The following is a 15393-nucleotide window of genomic DNA, read 5'->3' as shown; positions in this document are numbered from 1 at the left end:
GTGTTTTGGAAGGTTTAGGTTATTGGTGATTTATAAATGGAAATCTTGTAAGATTTACTTTATATTATTGTAAAACTGATTTATACAAATAGTTTAATAAATATTTAAAAAAATATATTCACATTTGTTTAATAAATCTTCAAGATTTACTTAATAAAAAATTGTTTATAAATTGTTGCCTTTCTATATGAAATTCTTTCTATATGTATCTTGCAAATATTAAACATCAATATCTCATATTTTCTAACATTCCGTGTCTAAATATAATCCACCTTCATGAAAAAGAGTTACTTTTATTATATATTCAACCTTTAACATTAATTTTGCTATTTAAAAATCTCTTTAAAAGCCCTCCCACTGCTTTTGCCAGCTCAGAAATTCCAAGAATGCTCATCCGTGTGTGAGCGAAATCCAACTAATAATCATAATTCATCAGACAAAGTATTTTGCATAAATGTCCAAGTCATGACGAGTCCACAAAACGTGCCTTTAATTTATCTAATAGATATTTGAACTGCCCATCAGGCTGACATAAAACAAATGTTGCCCATTTGTGCTGCATGTTCAGCATAAATGAAGCATATAGCCGTGGCAACAACAGCAATAATCGGTTAACCCTTGCAGCGGCAACAACCATTGGCTTAGGAAAATGCAGTCAAGGTGCGCTTAATTAACATGCAACTGGCAACGTTCGCGTAGAAAAAAAAAGAATAACAAAAACAACGACAGCCACGACAAGTTAACGACAACAACACGTTGAAAAGTGCAATCCGCAGTAATCAAAACAGCAAACAGCTCAAAAAAAAAGAAACTCCCGGAAAAAAAAGGTCTCGTTTTTCGCCAGAAGGTGACGAAGACGTCGAGCGGTCTAAGTTTTCGCCAATCAGTCAGCTAATGATGCCCGGCCAGCAAGATGCAACTGCAACTGCAACAGCAACTGCGGATGCGCCCTGCAGCTGCTAATTAAACTGCAACGGCGAGGGGAGAACAATTGCAGCTGCAACAATCAGCAATTACGACTTCAACAGCAACATCCCCAGCATCAGCAGTAAATAAACCAATAATGTAAGTACACTAAAAACATAAAGAAAACTGTTCTCGCTAAGGTTGTATAATGACTTTTGAAACGCTGGGGAAAACTCTGTTTTTCCTTAGAATTTTATACTTTACTAACAGGGGTTAGTTTACTAACTTGAGGACTGATTTCTTAATTTAATGTTAGTTTTTCACAAGAGTTAAATTTCTATTTCTGAGACGAACACTAACAGTCATTAGCCTTAACCCTTAACATATTGTTGCATTTAACTTGAAAGTTCATTGTCTCAGTTAACTGCGTGTATTGGCTGTCATTTGACTTTCTTTCGTTTTGCTGCAGTTGCAGTAGCATAAACAGCAGCCGCAGTAGCAGGAGCCACATTCAGCCACCCCATCGACTTTCTAAGCCAGTTGCCAATTTAGTGCATTTGGCTGATTTGGCCAGAGCCAGGAAAAACTGGCCAAAAGTGGCAGTGGCTGTCGCCAATTGTTTGCCGGGTCTCTCCAATGGGGAAGATGCCTGCAGCTTGCTGCCTTGCGAAGATTTGCCAAAGATTGCAGATTGTAGACTGTAAAACTGTAGACTGTAGACTGCGATGACGCAGTTGCAGTGTTGCAGTGGAAGACTGGGTCGCGTGTTTGACACAAATGCCGCGAATAGTTTTGAAGGCGGTTTGGACCCACTACGATTTATGGTCAAAAGCTGTGTTGACTTGGGCAAACAAGAAGTGTGTTTCTTTTTGTATGTCTTGTTTGTCTTTTTTTTTGTGTTTTTTAGCCGGCTGCTTCCTGTGACTGCGCTGATTGCGTTTTAATAAGCCAAGAGATGGCTTTCGACCATGTTGCATGTTGGCCTTAAGTAGCAGGAAAAACCAATAGTCGGCCCAAGACAAACACAGCACGCAAACTTCGTTGCGGATGAATGCAGAAGTTGGCTATTTGCCTCGCGTGCCAATGCGGCAAAATGCTGGGTCACAATGGGTTAAAGTTTCCCCATGATGGCCCCCGGGCAATCGCCAATATCTATTTAGTAAAATCTCGCCTCGATTGTGGTTTTCTTTCAATGAGCTCAATGCCAATGGTTATTGAAAGAATGCTTCTGATCTTGGCGAAGATATGGCGATGGTGGGTTAAGTAAATTCCATAACTTAAAGAATAAAGAATTAAATTTAAAGTTATAATACATTTATAGTCAAGTTTGTGCTTCAATGCGTTTCTATATAAATGTTATTTTATTTTCATAATTAAATCTCATTTTTATTAATTTTGAAATCCATAAAAATGTCAAAATCACTTTAATAGACTGATCTGCCCTGGCAGTTCGTTAACAATAGCTATATCCCATTAAAAGCTCAATAGACTATTCATGTTTTGATGGATTATTGGATATGGTAAAACCTTTTTTCCTACCTTACCAGCATACCAAGTTGACGTAATAAAAATCCCATTTGGCCATCGATCTTCGAACAATGGGAAAACTTTTATTGTCCAGCAGTTAGAGTTTCCCTTTTTCTGACCAATGTGCGGCGGCTAATAGAGGCGGCGGTAGTCTTTGATGCCAAAAGATCAATGGAATTGGCTGAGGGTATTTGGCAATTTGTCGCTGAAATACGGCAAGTGTTCAAGTGCCAAGATGCCTGGCATAAGTGGCTAAATACATACAAATATATCATTTATAAGCTGGGTCTCTGCAGATACAGATAGATTGCCCAAGATCGATTGGCTTTGGCTACTAATAGGCTTAAAGTGGTTTCCCAATGCAACTTCAACCGGTTAACGCCATTCATAGATCCATTGACCACGCCTCGCATGCCTCGACTGACCCTCAGACCATATGAACTTGGCTAATCACATAAACAAACAAATAAAACGGGGTAGCACAAAAAAAAAGGTAACATACATACTCGTACATTTTGTAGCACCGAACAAGACAGCCAATAAATGTCCGACAGTGCAAAAAGGCCATAATAATAAACTTAAATAGACGAACGATGAAAAAAATAACAACCGCAGACTTAATGCTTACAAATTTGTGCGCAGTCGCAGCTTCATAGACGAGGAGGGCAATAACAAGTTTTTGTCTATGCACTTCGCTGTTGCCGAGTTTTTGCTTTGTTTTAGTGGCACTCATTAGCCAAGTTATGAACACCAGGTTGCGGCTAAACAGTAGCGCAAAAAACAAACAACAGATTTGCGCACCGCTACGAAATATGGCTAAAACGGTTAGGTGAATGCAGGTACACTGGGTGTGAAAAGTTGGCGGACAAAATCAAATTTATCTGCTAAAATAAATAATAAAAAAAAAATGTATGAAAATATATATGTTTAAGCAAATAGAACACCTTTCTTTAAGCAATTTTTTCAATATTTTTAATAAAAACTTTATTAATGAAAAAATATTTATAAATATTTGCTTATTCTTAAAAATGTCTTAGGTATTTTTAAATATTTTTTCAGCATCCAAATTTACAGTTAATGTTTATTAACTTTATTTAAAGTTTATTCCCTGATTTATCTCTTAATTAATCAGTCTTAAATCTACCGTTAGATCACCTTTAGTACCCACTGTTTCTAGAAATTGGATGCGTTTGCGAGGCATTTTTTGGGGCGTTTAAAAACGCCCCGTTCCCATGGCCCACCCAATGAAGCGTTTCCACTACACACACGTTCGTCGTAATCAATTAAATGAAATCTGAGCCGAGCTTTGGCTAGGTCTAGAAAAAAAAACGCTCAGGGGTTTTTCTAATGCCCAACAACAACAACAACAATTGCTTTACTACAAAGTTGCTCGAGTCGTGTCACAGGCGAAAAATATAAAAAAAAACAAAATTGTTTTCTCATTTTCTTTGTATTGCGGCTTGTTTTCTTTTTTTTTGGGTTTCTCATTTTTGTGGCATTGTTTGAGCGATTTGTTTGAATTTTGCCGCCTTTAACTGAAGTTCGACTGGGAGTCTCTCTCTCTTGGAAGATGCTTCGCCAGCTTTTTGGGGTATTTTGTTCGTTTTTATTACTTTTTTTTTGTTTTTTTTTAGCTGTGTGTGTGGCTTGGCATTTTATCCCAGTCACGCTGCAAAGTTATTTGCGCCGTCGTGCAGGGACCAAGTTCTCTTCTCTGTTATTATGCCAGCCGGTTTCATCGTCGTCATAAAGCTGCAAAAAAAAATCAAGAGAAGAAAGAGCCAGCAACAAAAAAAACTTCTTGGCTCTGCAGTTTTCGTTTGTTGGTAATCCGAGCCCAGAGCCTTTTGATTTATGCAGTTGGCGTCATAAACTGTTGCAGTTTCAGTTCTTCGATATCCCTGTAAATGTTTGGGGTATTTCGATGAGCTTGGCTTTTAGATAAATATATTTTATATATTATAGATGCAAAATCATATATATTCAAAGACTTGCACTCACATAATTTACTTAAAAAAATTATAAAAATAAAATTTAGCTCAAGTCTGCTCAATAATTATTTTTTGGCACACCTAAAAAGAATTTTCAATTCTCATGATTTTTAAGGAAAACTATGATGTGAAAACTTTTTTAAAGTGACTTCACTTAGTAGGCTACTGCCGATTCTCTGCGTATCTACATATTTAGATATTCGTGTATTTTATCCTTTCAAACATTCGTTTTTGTTTCGTGGTTATATCATTAACATAAGTAAAGTTCCTTTAAAAGTTGTAAATTTTTCCCGTAAAGAGCATTACCCAGTCGCAACCTGCAACAAAAACGTATCCAATTACCAAAAAAAATTCTTTTCCATTGTCAGATTCTCCCTTTTTTGTGTTTTTACCAAATACAAAATGCATTTTTGGCTTAGCCCGATGGTCTGCACTTGTTGAATTTTGATATTTTTTGTGGGAAAACTTGGCTAAATTGGCTTGCCAACATCTTCCTCCAGCTGGCAGCAATTCCTCAACGACTTGCCAATATTAAAGTATGCACTCCGTATTCATTGTTCGTTTTGTTTTGACTAAAAAGTAAGTCAAATCCTCGTTATGAATTCATCAACTGTCTCGGTTTTTGTGTGCCTGCAATTGGCAAATAATTCATGTCGACTCTACTGTTTTTTATGGCTAAGTATATTTTTTTTTTGATTAATGAAATCAACTCCAACCTTGCCAATTGCTTCCGCTCCGAGGCAGACAATTGTCTATTATGACTTGTGTCTTTTTCTTTTTTCAAGACTTATGTCTCTCTGTCTGCTCAATTATTATTTGTTGGCACACCTCAGAAGAAGGTTAAACTTTGGCGAATATTACGCTCTAGGGCATATATATTTTTTTATTTTTTTCATACTTTCAAGTGTTAAGATACATATAATAAAAATTACTTCACAGCCATTATGAAGTTAAGGTGATTTCTCATTGTTGCGGTCAAGTGGGCTAATGACTCTTCGGAGGGTAGGCGATGGTAACACGAGACTCTTGTGGCTAAAACAAAAGTGATTTGTTTAATAGTTTCGGAACACGCAAATTTATAGCCTATCCCTTGACTTGTCAACAGAATTCCACAACGGTTTCGCATTAATTTTTTTGGTTTTTTGGTTATCGAATATCAATTTTTGTATTCTATTTTTGCCAGGCCTCGTTTGCATATGACACACAAAGTTGCTGGTCAAAAAGGTAACTTCTAACGATGCCGTATCGATAATGCTGTCACCTTTTTTGTTGATCCGTTTTTGGACTCCAAATATTTGCATAATTTTTCGTAGAAGTGTTCCTCACTGCTCCGCCACCTGTTCCCAAATGCGCAATTCAAAGCGGACATTCGGCATGAGTTTAAAACTTATTTTCAAATTTTTGTTTATACGCTCACGATTTGGCCATAAAGTGGCTGGCTGGTTGGTTGGTTGGAATATTTTGCGATGTCTGATTGCCTTGGTCGTTGGTATGAGAGTATTGAGTTTGCCATTTACTTTCACCGATTGAAATTCAATTACGAAACCCGATACGCCCAGATCCAAGTGGTAGACAAATGCATGGCTCTAGGGGGAAAATCATGGCAAAAAGCGTTAATATTTATTAATTGAAGGGGAAAAACTAAGCTGTTGGCTAAATATTACAAAGTTAAGGAAGTAAAGTCAAGGCTGCAGGCGAACTATTTCAAGTTTTATATACTTTTTGATTAATATATGAGAAACTTTTAGGTCCGAAAGCATTTTAATCGTCTTTTTTCGCAATCAGTTAAATTAATTTAAGCCATTGAGGGTTCACTTTATTGCCATTTGTTTATCAGTTATCGGATGATATAATAATGTATTTAACCAATTAAGAGGCGGGGCCAATTCATTTAACTGCGGCATCGTCATCAGTTCAAGTCGTTTTGTAGCTTGTCATATGCAAATTGCGCATACGCCCCGATGGCTATGTTGGAAAATAAAACGAAAAAAAAAAATCACAAAAACTGCCAGCTAAATGTCAAGCTCAACTCTCACAATCTGTCACTGACTTGTCGCTTGAGTATCTCTCAAAAGTCGATCCCCATTTACCCCCACACCACTCTGATCTTTCTCTCATTAATAGTTGCTCACTTAACGATCGTTGTCCGGCGGGAAAATATTTTGCCGGTGATGCAATGGAGATTCATGGCTTTGATTTACAGTCAAGATACGTACGATAACCTCACAATTGAAGGCATTGAAATTGCATTAAGATTGTTGATAAATAGCCAACTGACTCGGAGCAATAATAAGTGCAGGCGGAGAAAAGATGTAGCTACATTCAAGTTAGATTTATTTTAAGAGCTACTGAGTGTAATATATAAGCTATAGTTATAGCTTTAAATACCTGATTAAAGATTTCCTATGAAAAATCAGTAAGTAATATAATTATTTTCCCAGTGCTCGATGAGTGGGTGGCGCGGGTCCGGTCCGAAGTGATGATCGTCAAAGGCGATCACCTTTTTCGCCTAACGATTACAAACGTTTGCAATTAACTCAAATACTATATTTACGGCCAGGCAACATGCGGCACCCCTACTGACCGCCCCACCCCTAACCCCGATCTAAGATCGGCGATCGCCGTCATGGCTATAACATGCTATATCATAATTTACAACTTTGACGTCAGGCTTGGAAGCACGCGTTCACCGCAATGCTGTTTTCGATTATGCTCCTCATGGCTTTCGGCGGTCTATGGAAGCTACCCCTGCCCTAACCCCCCCTTTTGGAAACTCCAATTCCAAGCAACAATTCCCCCCTTTAAAAAAAAACTTCATCTCCGGCCTTGATGGCTTGCCCCTGGCGGCGTTTTGTATCTTGCGCTTGCATCTTGTATCTTTTGCTGCCGAATGGCGGGCTGGCGAGCTGGCTGGCCACATGGGGCGGCTAGCTGCAAAAATTTGTTAGCCTGTCGTAAACTGCGCCAAATCGCATAAATTATAAACGCCAAACCCCGTTTATCGATATGCAAAATAGTATCGTGTTGTGTTTCTTTTTCTCCTTTTTTGTTGTTTAGCGAAAGTGTCGATATGCCTTCAACTGAGAATAGTTTCTTCATGCCTTGTGGCCAGCAATTTCTTTTAATTGATTTTCAACAGTCGTGTGAGTTTTAGTTTTTAGACATTTTTTTTTGTAACCCCGTCTAGACAACGCCAACGCATGAGATGCTCCTTGGTTGACAGGTGTTGATTGAAATGACCCAAAAAGAAGGAAAGGCATACATGAGTCTTAGCACTTTTTGTTCTGTTTATAAAACTGGGAAAACAGGGAAAAACATTTCAGGAAAACAACTCAATCACTTTAATGAGAGTCAGGGAAAATGAAATATCAAATGACTCGACGGGTTGAACTATTGTTTTGGTGGGGGACTAAAATCTATTGACAGCACTCAAAGGGAAAATAAACTAAAGGATGTCTTTGTAACCGTATACCTTTGTTTAGGGATTTTTGATGGTCTGATAATTGGATAGGGAACAGTTTTCTAAAATAAATATTAATTTCTATCATCATGCCATGCAAATACAGTTTAATTGTTCTATAAAAATCCAACTGATACAGGAAAACTGTAATTATTATACGAGTGCTAGTACTAACAACAACACACCATAAAAAAGTACCCGACAAACGCCAACATTGACAAAGCTCCAATGTTGTTTTCTCCCTTTTCGAACTCTGCTCTCAAAATGAAATAAATATAAATAAACATATAGTCGAGTCATATACATGGACAGCTCGACCGATAAGATAACATTCGCTGGCACGCACTCGAATGAGACTCTCTTATAGTTATTACAATATGTCAAACTGCATGTCATGCAACTCAGTGGTTGTACGGCACTTTAGATCTATTTACCGACACTCGAGCAACATACAACATCGAACTGAGCGTGTGCTATGGGGCAGGAAGTTCTAATCGTATTCTATGTTTGAAAAGCGATGAAAGTTGCAGCAGTGAATGTGATTATTAGACATCTATTTAAACTGGAAAACCTGATGATTAATACGTGATCTTAAACTAAACATTGATATATGACTTTAATCTATTCCAACCACATTGATTTTGAGTAAGAAAAAACAAACAAAAAATTGCGTTTTTCAGTCCAACTCTTGATTAATTTTAATCTCCAATTAATTTGAGTTTGATTCGAACTTAAAGTGATTTTGATTTGCATTTCATTTGAATAATGAACTCTATTTAGCTAAAAACACACAAACGCAGTTTCTTATAATAAAGTTGTTATCAAACCAAACACGTTTTAGCATTTACTAACTATCAGAGTCATTAGAAAACCATTTAGAATCTCGGGAACCTCTAACCTAAGATGAAAAATGATATTTTAAAGTTATAAACTTGACTTTCTCATCCACTGTAACTGCAATTGAAACGCTGCATTTAGCCAACGCTGTTGATCTCAAATGCCCAGTTCATTCTCTAATCAAAATATTTAGAAACTTAATTAAATGTTTGCTCTGTGGAACAGCAACTATCAATTGTTCATCATTTACACAATTGCCGCCTTATAAAGTCACAGATCGATGTCAAAGCCGCCTATCAGCAGATCGTCTATTGAACTCCAAAGCGACGCCAGAGTGCCAGTCCATGAAATGATCGTTTTATTTCATAATTAGTATTTCCCTCGAGCATTGATTTTGTAATTTATGTTAATTAGCTTGGCGTATTTCTACGGAAATATGAATATTGTATAAACTTTGGCAACACGAAAATTTCATGCCCTATAAGCTGGCCGAGAATTTCTACAAAAGTGTCACGGCTTCTACGGTTTTGTGTTTATTTTTTCAACGCTTTCGGTTAAGTGAGCCGGTTTCCGTTTCTGCTGAAGTGTTATTTATGTCTTCTCTTTTTTTTGCTATTCATAAACAAGTTTAGTGTTTTGGCCAGTGGAATTCACGGCTTTTAATTATGCGTTAGTGGATTCTCTCATTGCTTTAATGGGCTAATAAATTGCTGCAATTATTTATGCGTCACACCCAATCGATTTCTAATAGCCACAGGGCCTTCCCTCTGCCCACTCTGCCTACTTTTCCCACAAAGGAATTTCTCTCTATAAACAATAATTCACATTTTTTTTTAACAATTCCACAAGCATTTGTAACCCGCTGTGAAACTATAAACTACTGGTTTTTGGCAGGCCATTCTGAGCCAGGTTTTATGAATTATGAGATAAGCCGAGGAGGTATGAAAAATTACACAATTTTATGGATTACATGGTAGCATTCATTAAAGTTTGTGCATTCTGTTGTCAACTTAAATTAGTTAACCAGAATATATTAAGGCTTAATGACCTGCCCAGACCCCGAAGATATCTCACTTTGTGGTGTAATAACTTTATTTTCCATCTCAGCTTCTGTGGGCCTTAACGATGCCTCCGGTGAAAGATCAAACAGCCAGGATAGGGCGACACCTTTCCAACTTCATCAATCATGGCAAATGCTTCCGCTACCAGAAGTTTACAGGGGTCTCTGTTTGAGATACTAAGATACATATATAGATATACATACAACACAGGAAGAAACTAGAATGAAGTTTTTGATTTTATAGAAGTTTTTTAATAAAACAGAGACCAAGTTAGTCTTAGAAGATCTCATCATTATTTTTACGAAAATCTTTAACTAAAAAACATATAAGACTTAAAATAAACCTGCAGTTTATCTAATGCATCATGACATAAGACACATTTTTTCTCAGTACAGGTGTAAGTTCGCTTATCGGGCGTCCACACACCGAGATTTTGAATTGGAATTGGACTTGGAATCGGCACCGAGCTGTTTGGGCTTTGGCTTGGGCTTGGGTGTCGTCGAGCGGACTCGTTACGAACTGGTTTTCGTGCTGCTAAGCAGTCACTTACTTATATTTATTAATTATCGTATCGATAGCTCTCTCGTTTGAGCTAAGCTCCGGGGGGGGACTAAAAAAAAGCGACTAACAACAAATGTACACTTGGCATTGTGTTTGGCTTATAGTTTTTGGGTGTTTCTCGGATTGGTTTGGTTCTTTAACGATCGTTGGCAAACAAAAAACAAAGTCGACAAGCAAAACAAATACAAAAGATATATAGAAATACAAATACGCACACACACACACACAAGCGAGAGCTAAACAACACACATAGATACTCACATTTACAGAGCATAAAGTTCAGGCGGCGAACTCGTGAAGTTTTTCTCCCGGCGCATTCAGTTCGATTTGAGCGATTTTCGAGCGCGGAGCGTTTAACTCGCAGAGGAAATAATCAAAAAAGAAAACCAGAAAAAAAAGACGACAAAACGTGCAACTAAATCTAAAAAAACATTACATAGCTTTCTGAGTCAGCCAAAAAAGCAAAATAAACCAACTAAAAGTGCAACGGCGATGAAAAGTGCTCTTCCAAATGTCGTGTTGTTTGCCGGGGCAAAAGTTTTCGTCTGTCGCCTTCGGAGTTAATTAATTTCGGCATAGAATTTCCATTTAGCCAAATATATATATATAGAAAAAGCCAAATGCTAATTAAATGCCATCGAGTAAAGGCCACTAAGTAAGGCATATGAGAAGTAGTCGACCAAATAACGCCGGTGATATGATTCTCCACGATTCCGTAATCGGTGGCTACGATGAGTCAAAGTTTGCCGAAAAGATAACCCACCTGACGCCCACCGAACAGGAAGCCGTCAAGCGATTCTGGAGGTAAAGATACCAGTAATGGATCTGCAGATATATATCGCAGTAATCTGAAATGGCAGGAAGTGCGGGTGTATCATAATTATGGTGGCAAAAATCGAATAGTGTTTATCGGATGTTGTTTTTTCAGTCTGTGTTGTTATTATGGAGGTGTTAAAGGTGTGATTTTAAGTGCGAGTTTTTATGTGGCAATGAACTAAAATCAATAAATTAAGGTGTTTGCAAAACAAGTTTTGAGGGATTTTCTAAATGATTTGTTAATTTATTTTAAAGGTTTTTAAGAGAGTTTTAAACAAAAAAGGAAGAGATGAACTTATAAAAATATGTTATTAAATGTTTTTTTAATTTTTAATATTTTTTAACTATTGTGGATATATAATAATAGGCAGTTTTTTTTAGTTCGATTTCCTTTACTAACTGTATTAAAATAATAAACAAATATAAGACTTATCAGTTACCCTGTAACTACAAATTTTCAACCCTTTCTTTATAATATATTAAACTAAAAAATCATAAACAAAAAACCCAAAATAACTGCTACAAAGTCACAACTCTCAAAGTGTTCCGATAAATCATTGTTTGTGTCTCAAAAAACCAAACCGAATCCAATTATAATAATTTCTAATTATGAAAACGGGCGGCGTAAACAAGGAAAAGCCGCAACAAATTGTGGCTAGACAAACGTAGAAGGCAGAACATAAAGACAACGAGTTTCTATGTATCATAATCATAAACACGCATATTAATTTGGTTTGAAATCCAAAAATACGCGATGCCGCAACCGTTCCACATGAATGCAAGTTTTTCAGGCTGGGAAGGGAGGTAGAGAGTCAGGGGGTGGTGGTATATGTCAGGCCTTTTCCATTTCCATTCATGTAACATGCATAAAGCGAAACCGCATAAATCAGTTGACGCATAAATTTTCATTTTACATACATTTTCAAATCGGGCAAAAGATGAAAACTTGAAAAATGACTCGAAAAATATGGCAGCAAATTGCCAGACGGCTTTCAACTTGACTTCTTCACAAAAATATTTAATTTTTTTTCTTATTTATAATATCATTAAATCAGCAATGTTAGTTTTTCCTTATATTTGGCCAAAAACATGACAGGCAATTAATTTGATAATGCATATGAAAAGTTAAGGTAAATCTCACGACTTTTTTGGCTAATTGCCTTAGGATTTTTTTGGAGTTCCCATTGGGACCCAAAAACAAATTATAAATAATTGCAGTTTCCGCTTCCACTAAAGTGGAAAAATGAAAAATGCAGCACGCATGTTACGTTTTTCCAGGAAAATTTGAGTAGGGATCACGGCGGCAAAGTTCACTAATGAGTTCTGTTGAGGATTGTTGGGGATGGGTATGGGAATGGAAACTGGAGCTGGGGACAAGAACCATTCCTCCAGTTGGCAGGGCAAATAGATTATTCTGGATTTTGTGGCGCACGCACAAATTTATCTATATATATAGATAGATATATATTTTCAAAGATGTTTCCAAATACCAAACAAAGGGGGCGACAACAAGAACTCAAAATGCTGACAGCTTGATATACTTTAATATAATTTCTTCCCTACGGCAAGTGTGATTTCTATCTATATCTCTCGCTATGCCTGTGTATCTTTGGTATCTACGCATTTGTTGCATTCCGAGTCGGATGCACTGAGAAAAAAGAGTGTTTATAGTTCGAAGAAAAGTTTGTGTTTGATGGGAACTTGTTACCATATAAAGCCTACTACTTACTATATAATATAGTAAATGATTTTTAAGCCATTTCATATTAATATTTGTAAACTTAGTAAGCTTAATTTCAACCCCTACACAGCATCATCTATTTGTATATATTTCCTAAAATTTTTTTAACATTTTTCCCAGTGTACTCGCTGCACTGATTTATTTTTATATCTGATAGCAAAGACAAATACTGTTTCGCAAGCGACTTTCTTTGTTTTTATTTATTCAGGCCCTGCTGTAATCTTTCATTATTTTGTTTTCTTTATTTGCCAATTTCCACTAACAAGAATTTCTTTGGTCCGATTCGTTTTCAGGTCGCTGGTTTTGCGAAGTCAACGCGCCTTCATTGAGGAAAATGGTAAGTTGAAAAAAGCCAAGCGTGGGCCTGGGCCATAAAAATAATAATACTAAAAACGTGTCTCAGGCCCACATGGCTGCTGACATTCTACAACGGCAGCAGCAGCAGCAGCTTTGGCCACAATATCGGATGTGGGTCAACGGTAACGCCCGCACAGAAATCCGCAAAAACCCAGGCCAACACCCACAATTGTGTTGAGCAGTGTTAACAATACACTTAACTTGGCCGAAAAGGCAAATTTGTCACAGCGGCGCCGCAACGCACTTTTCCTCCCACTCTAATCCAATGAAATATTTTTGGTTTTTTTTTTTACATTTCGACTCCTTTATGGAAATCAATTTTGGCAAGACCCACACTTAAGTCCTCCCCCTTACCAACCATATCAAAAATGCAACTTTTAATTAAGCCAAACTGAGAAGAAAAACTGGTTTTGCGGCTTAAACGCAAATATTTTCCTCGATATCTACAAAAATTTTGGTCTTTTTACTTTGGCCAATTTATGACAAGCGGATGTGAGTTGACAGTTTTGTTGGCGGTGGGCGTGGCAGGTTTTGATTTTCAACTTCAGCGTTAATTGAAGCAATTAAAATGGGCAACCTGTGCGTAAATGTCAGCCAACCAGCGATTTCAACTCATTAGCCACACACGAAGTGTTTACCATAAATTTGAAAATGAAAAAAAATAAGACCCTAAAAACGACAAAAGTTTATGACACGTTGAAAAATCATTAAAAAACAGAAAGCCATTAACCACTGCAGCCACCACAAGTAGCCGGCTGAAAGGGACGACTTTAATTGGGTAATTAAAATGCGCACATAAATAGGGCGAATCCCGTCTATGAAGCACTTAAAAAAATTAATAGGAAAATGTAAGGTGTTCTTGAAAAATAAAAGGAAGTTTATTGAGGAAGAATAAGATTTTTATTGTATTTTTTAGCTGTGAAAAATTTCCTTTAAAATATATTTTCATATTCTACTCAGCTTACAAAGTTAGACGAGCGTTTAAATAATATATGTTTAATTTTTAATGATTAAAAATATATTTAATGCACAAAGGGCTGTTAACAAATTAGCAAATTAGCTTAGAAATAAAAATCTTATTATGAATAAACGAATAAATCCTAAGCCCCTAATATCTAAAATCAAACTCAATTAAGTAATATATGTCTTAATTTTATCCGTTAAAAGTTATAATTATTTCTTGAAAACTAAAGTCTCTTGATTAAGGCTAATATACCCATTATTCACTTATTTTATATTTGGCTGTGGCTTGTTTTTTTTTCATTATTTTTTTGGTTGCCTGTCAAGTGAGTTGGGGCTTGCAATTAGATCGAACAGCATTGCACGTGTTTTGCATAATTAAATTTTTGCGCTTTACGGTAATTTGTGCCTGTGGCCGCAGCAGCTCTTGCACCGTTAGCTTCATTAGCTGCAGCAACAGCAGCTGCTGCAACGGCAACTGCAAATGCCGCCTACCACAGATATATCCAACATATGAGCAAATTGTGCACATGTCAGTGTCGGACAACCAGTTTGGATTTGGTGTTTCAATACCCTTAACCTAAGGGTATATCTGGATTAAAAAGAAATTTGTTAAAGATTATAATAAATATATACTCGTATAAAGGGTATTTCAAGTTCTTCTTTAATTTTCTGGTTTCTTTTCCATTTCATTCACAAGTCGAGTTCATTTTGTATGCTGGACAGCATCTGCATCATTCACCAATACGCCTACGCTTAAAATGTAGTCATTACATGAGAGCTCTGATCAACATGGGAACGATCATGATAATGATGATTGGGATTGGGACATGGGGACATGGAGACATGGAGACATGGGGTACCGGTGATCATGATCGTAATTCAACTGTTGTGATCGAGCTGGGTTAATTTCTTAATTTTTATGTATGTCGGGTGCGACAATACGATTTATGTGACCGAATGTAGGCGCCCTTAAATGGGTTGGCAGATTGTTGGCCAAATGAAGTTGTAAGCTGGCTGAATGCATATATTATGGGCAAAATGCCTTTGGGAATTATGTTAAGAATTTATACAAGAGAGAGCTGTAATGATTTTACGGATAGTTGATTAAGATTTCATCGACTATCTAAATGCCTTTTAAGATACTCGTATTTTATAAAAATCACAAACAGTTCA

At 36.8% G+C, this 15393-nt stretch overlaps 1 protein-coding gene and 1 long non-coding RNA gene across 5 annotated transcripts in view; one reads left to right on the top strand and one right to left on the bottom strand.

Annotated features, from left to right (window-relative positions):
• The window catches only part of LOC108106539 (KN motif and ankyrin repeat domain-containing protein 1), a 28140-nt gene that overhangs the window by 1183 nt on the left and 11564 nt on the right, over positions 1 to 15393 (top strand). For 2 of the 4 annotated variants that reach the window (XM_017213690.2, XM_017213688.2), the window contains exons 2-3: positions 625 to 1065; positions 13194 to 13237. In XM_017213690.2, the coding sequence (XP_017069179.1) occupies positions 1064 to 1065; positions 13194 to 13237 (46 nt within the window). In that variant the 5' untranslated portion in view covers positions 625 to 1063. Of the gene's footprint in view, positions 1 to 505; positions 1066 to 10653; positions 11148 to 13193; positions 13238 to 15393 lie in introns of those variants that run through there. The other 2 variants (XM_017213689.2, XM_017213687.2) reach the window with 2 other exon arrangements.
• On the bottom strand, positions 5271 to 6834 carry LOC108106542. Its single transcript, XR_001772400.2, has 2 exons — positions 5686 to 6834; positions 5271 to 5456 (listed from the first exon to the last, which is right to left on the bottom strand). It is a non-coding gene; the product is annotated as an uncharacterized LOC108106542 (long non-coding RNA).

Source organism: Drosophila eugracilis, unplaced genomic scaffold (assembly GCF_018153835.1).
Source record: "Drosophila eugracilis isolate 14026-0451.02 unplaced genomic scaffold, ASM1815383v1 contig_90, whole genome shotgun sequence".
Taxonomy (NCBI): Eukaryota; Metazoa; Arthropoda; class Insecta; order Diptera; family Drosophilidae; genus Drosophila; species Drosophila eugracilis.
Note: the sequence above shows the minus strand (reverse complement) of the source record. Positions and strands in the feature narration are given on the sequence as shown.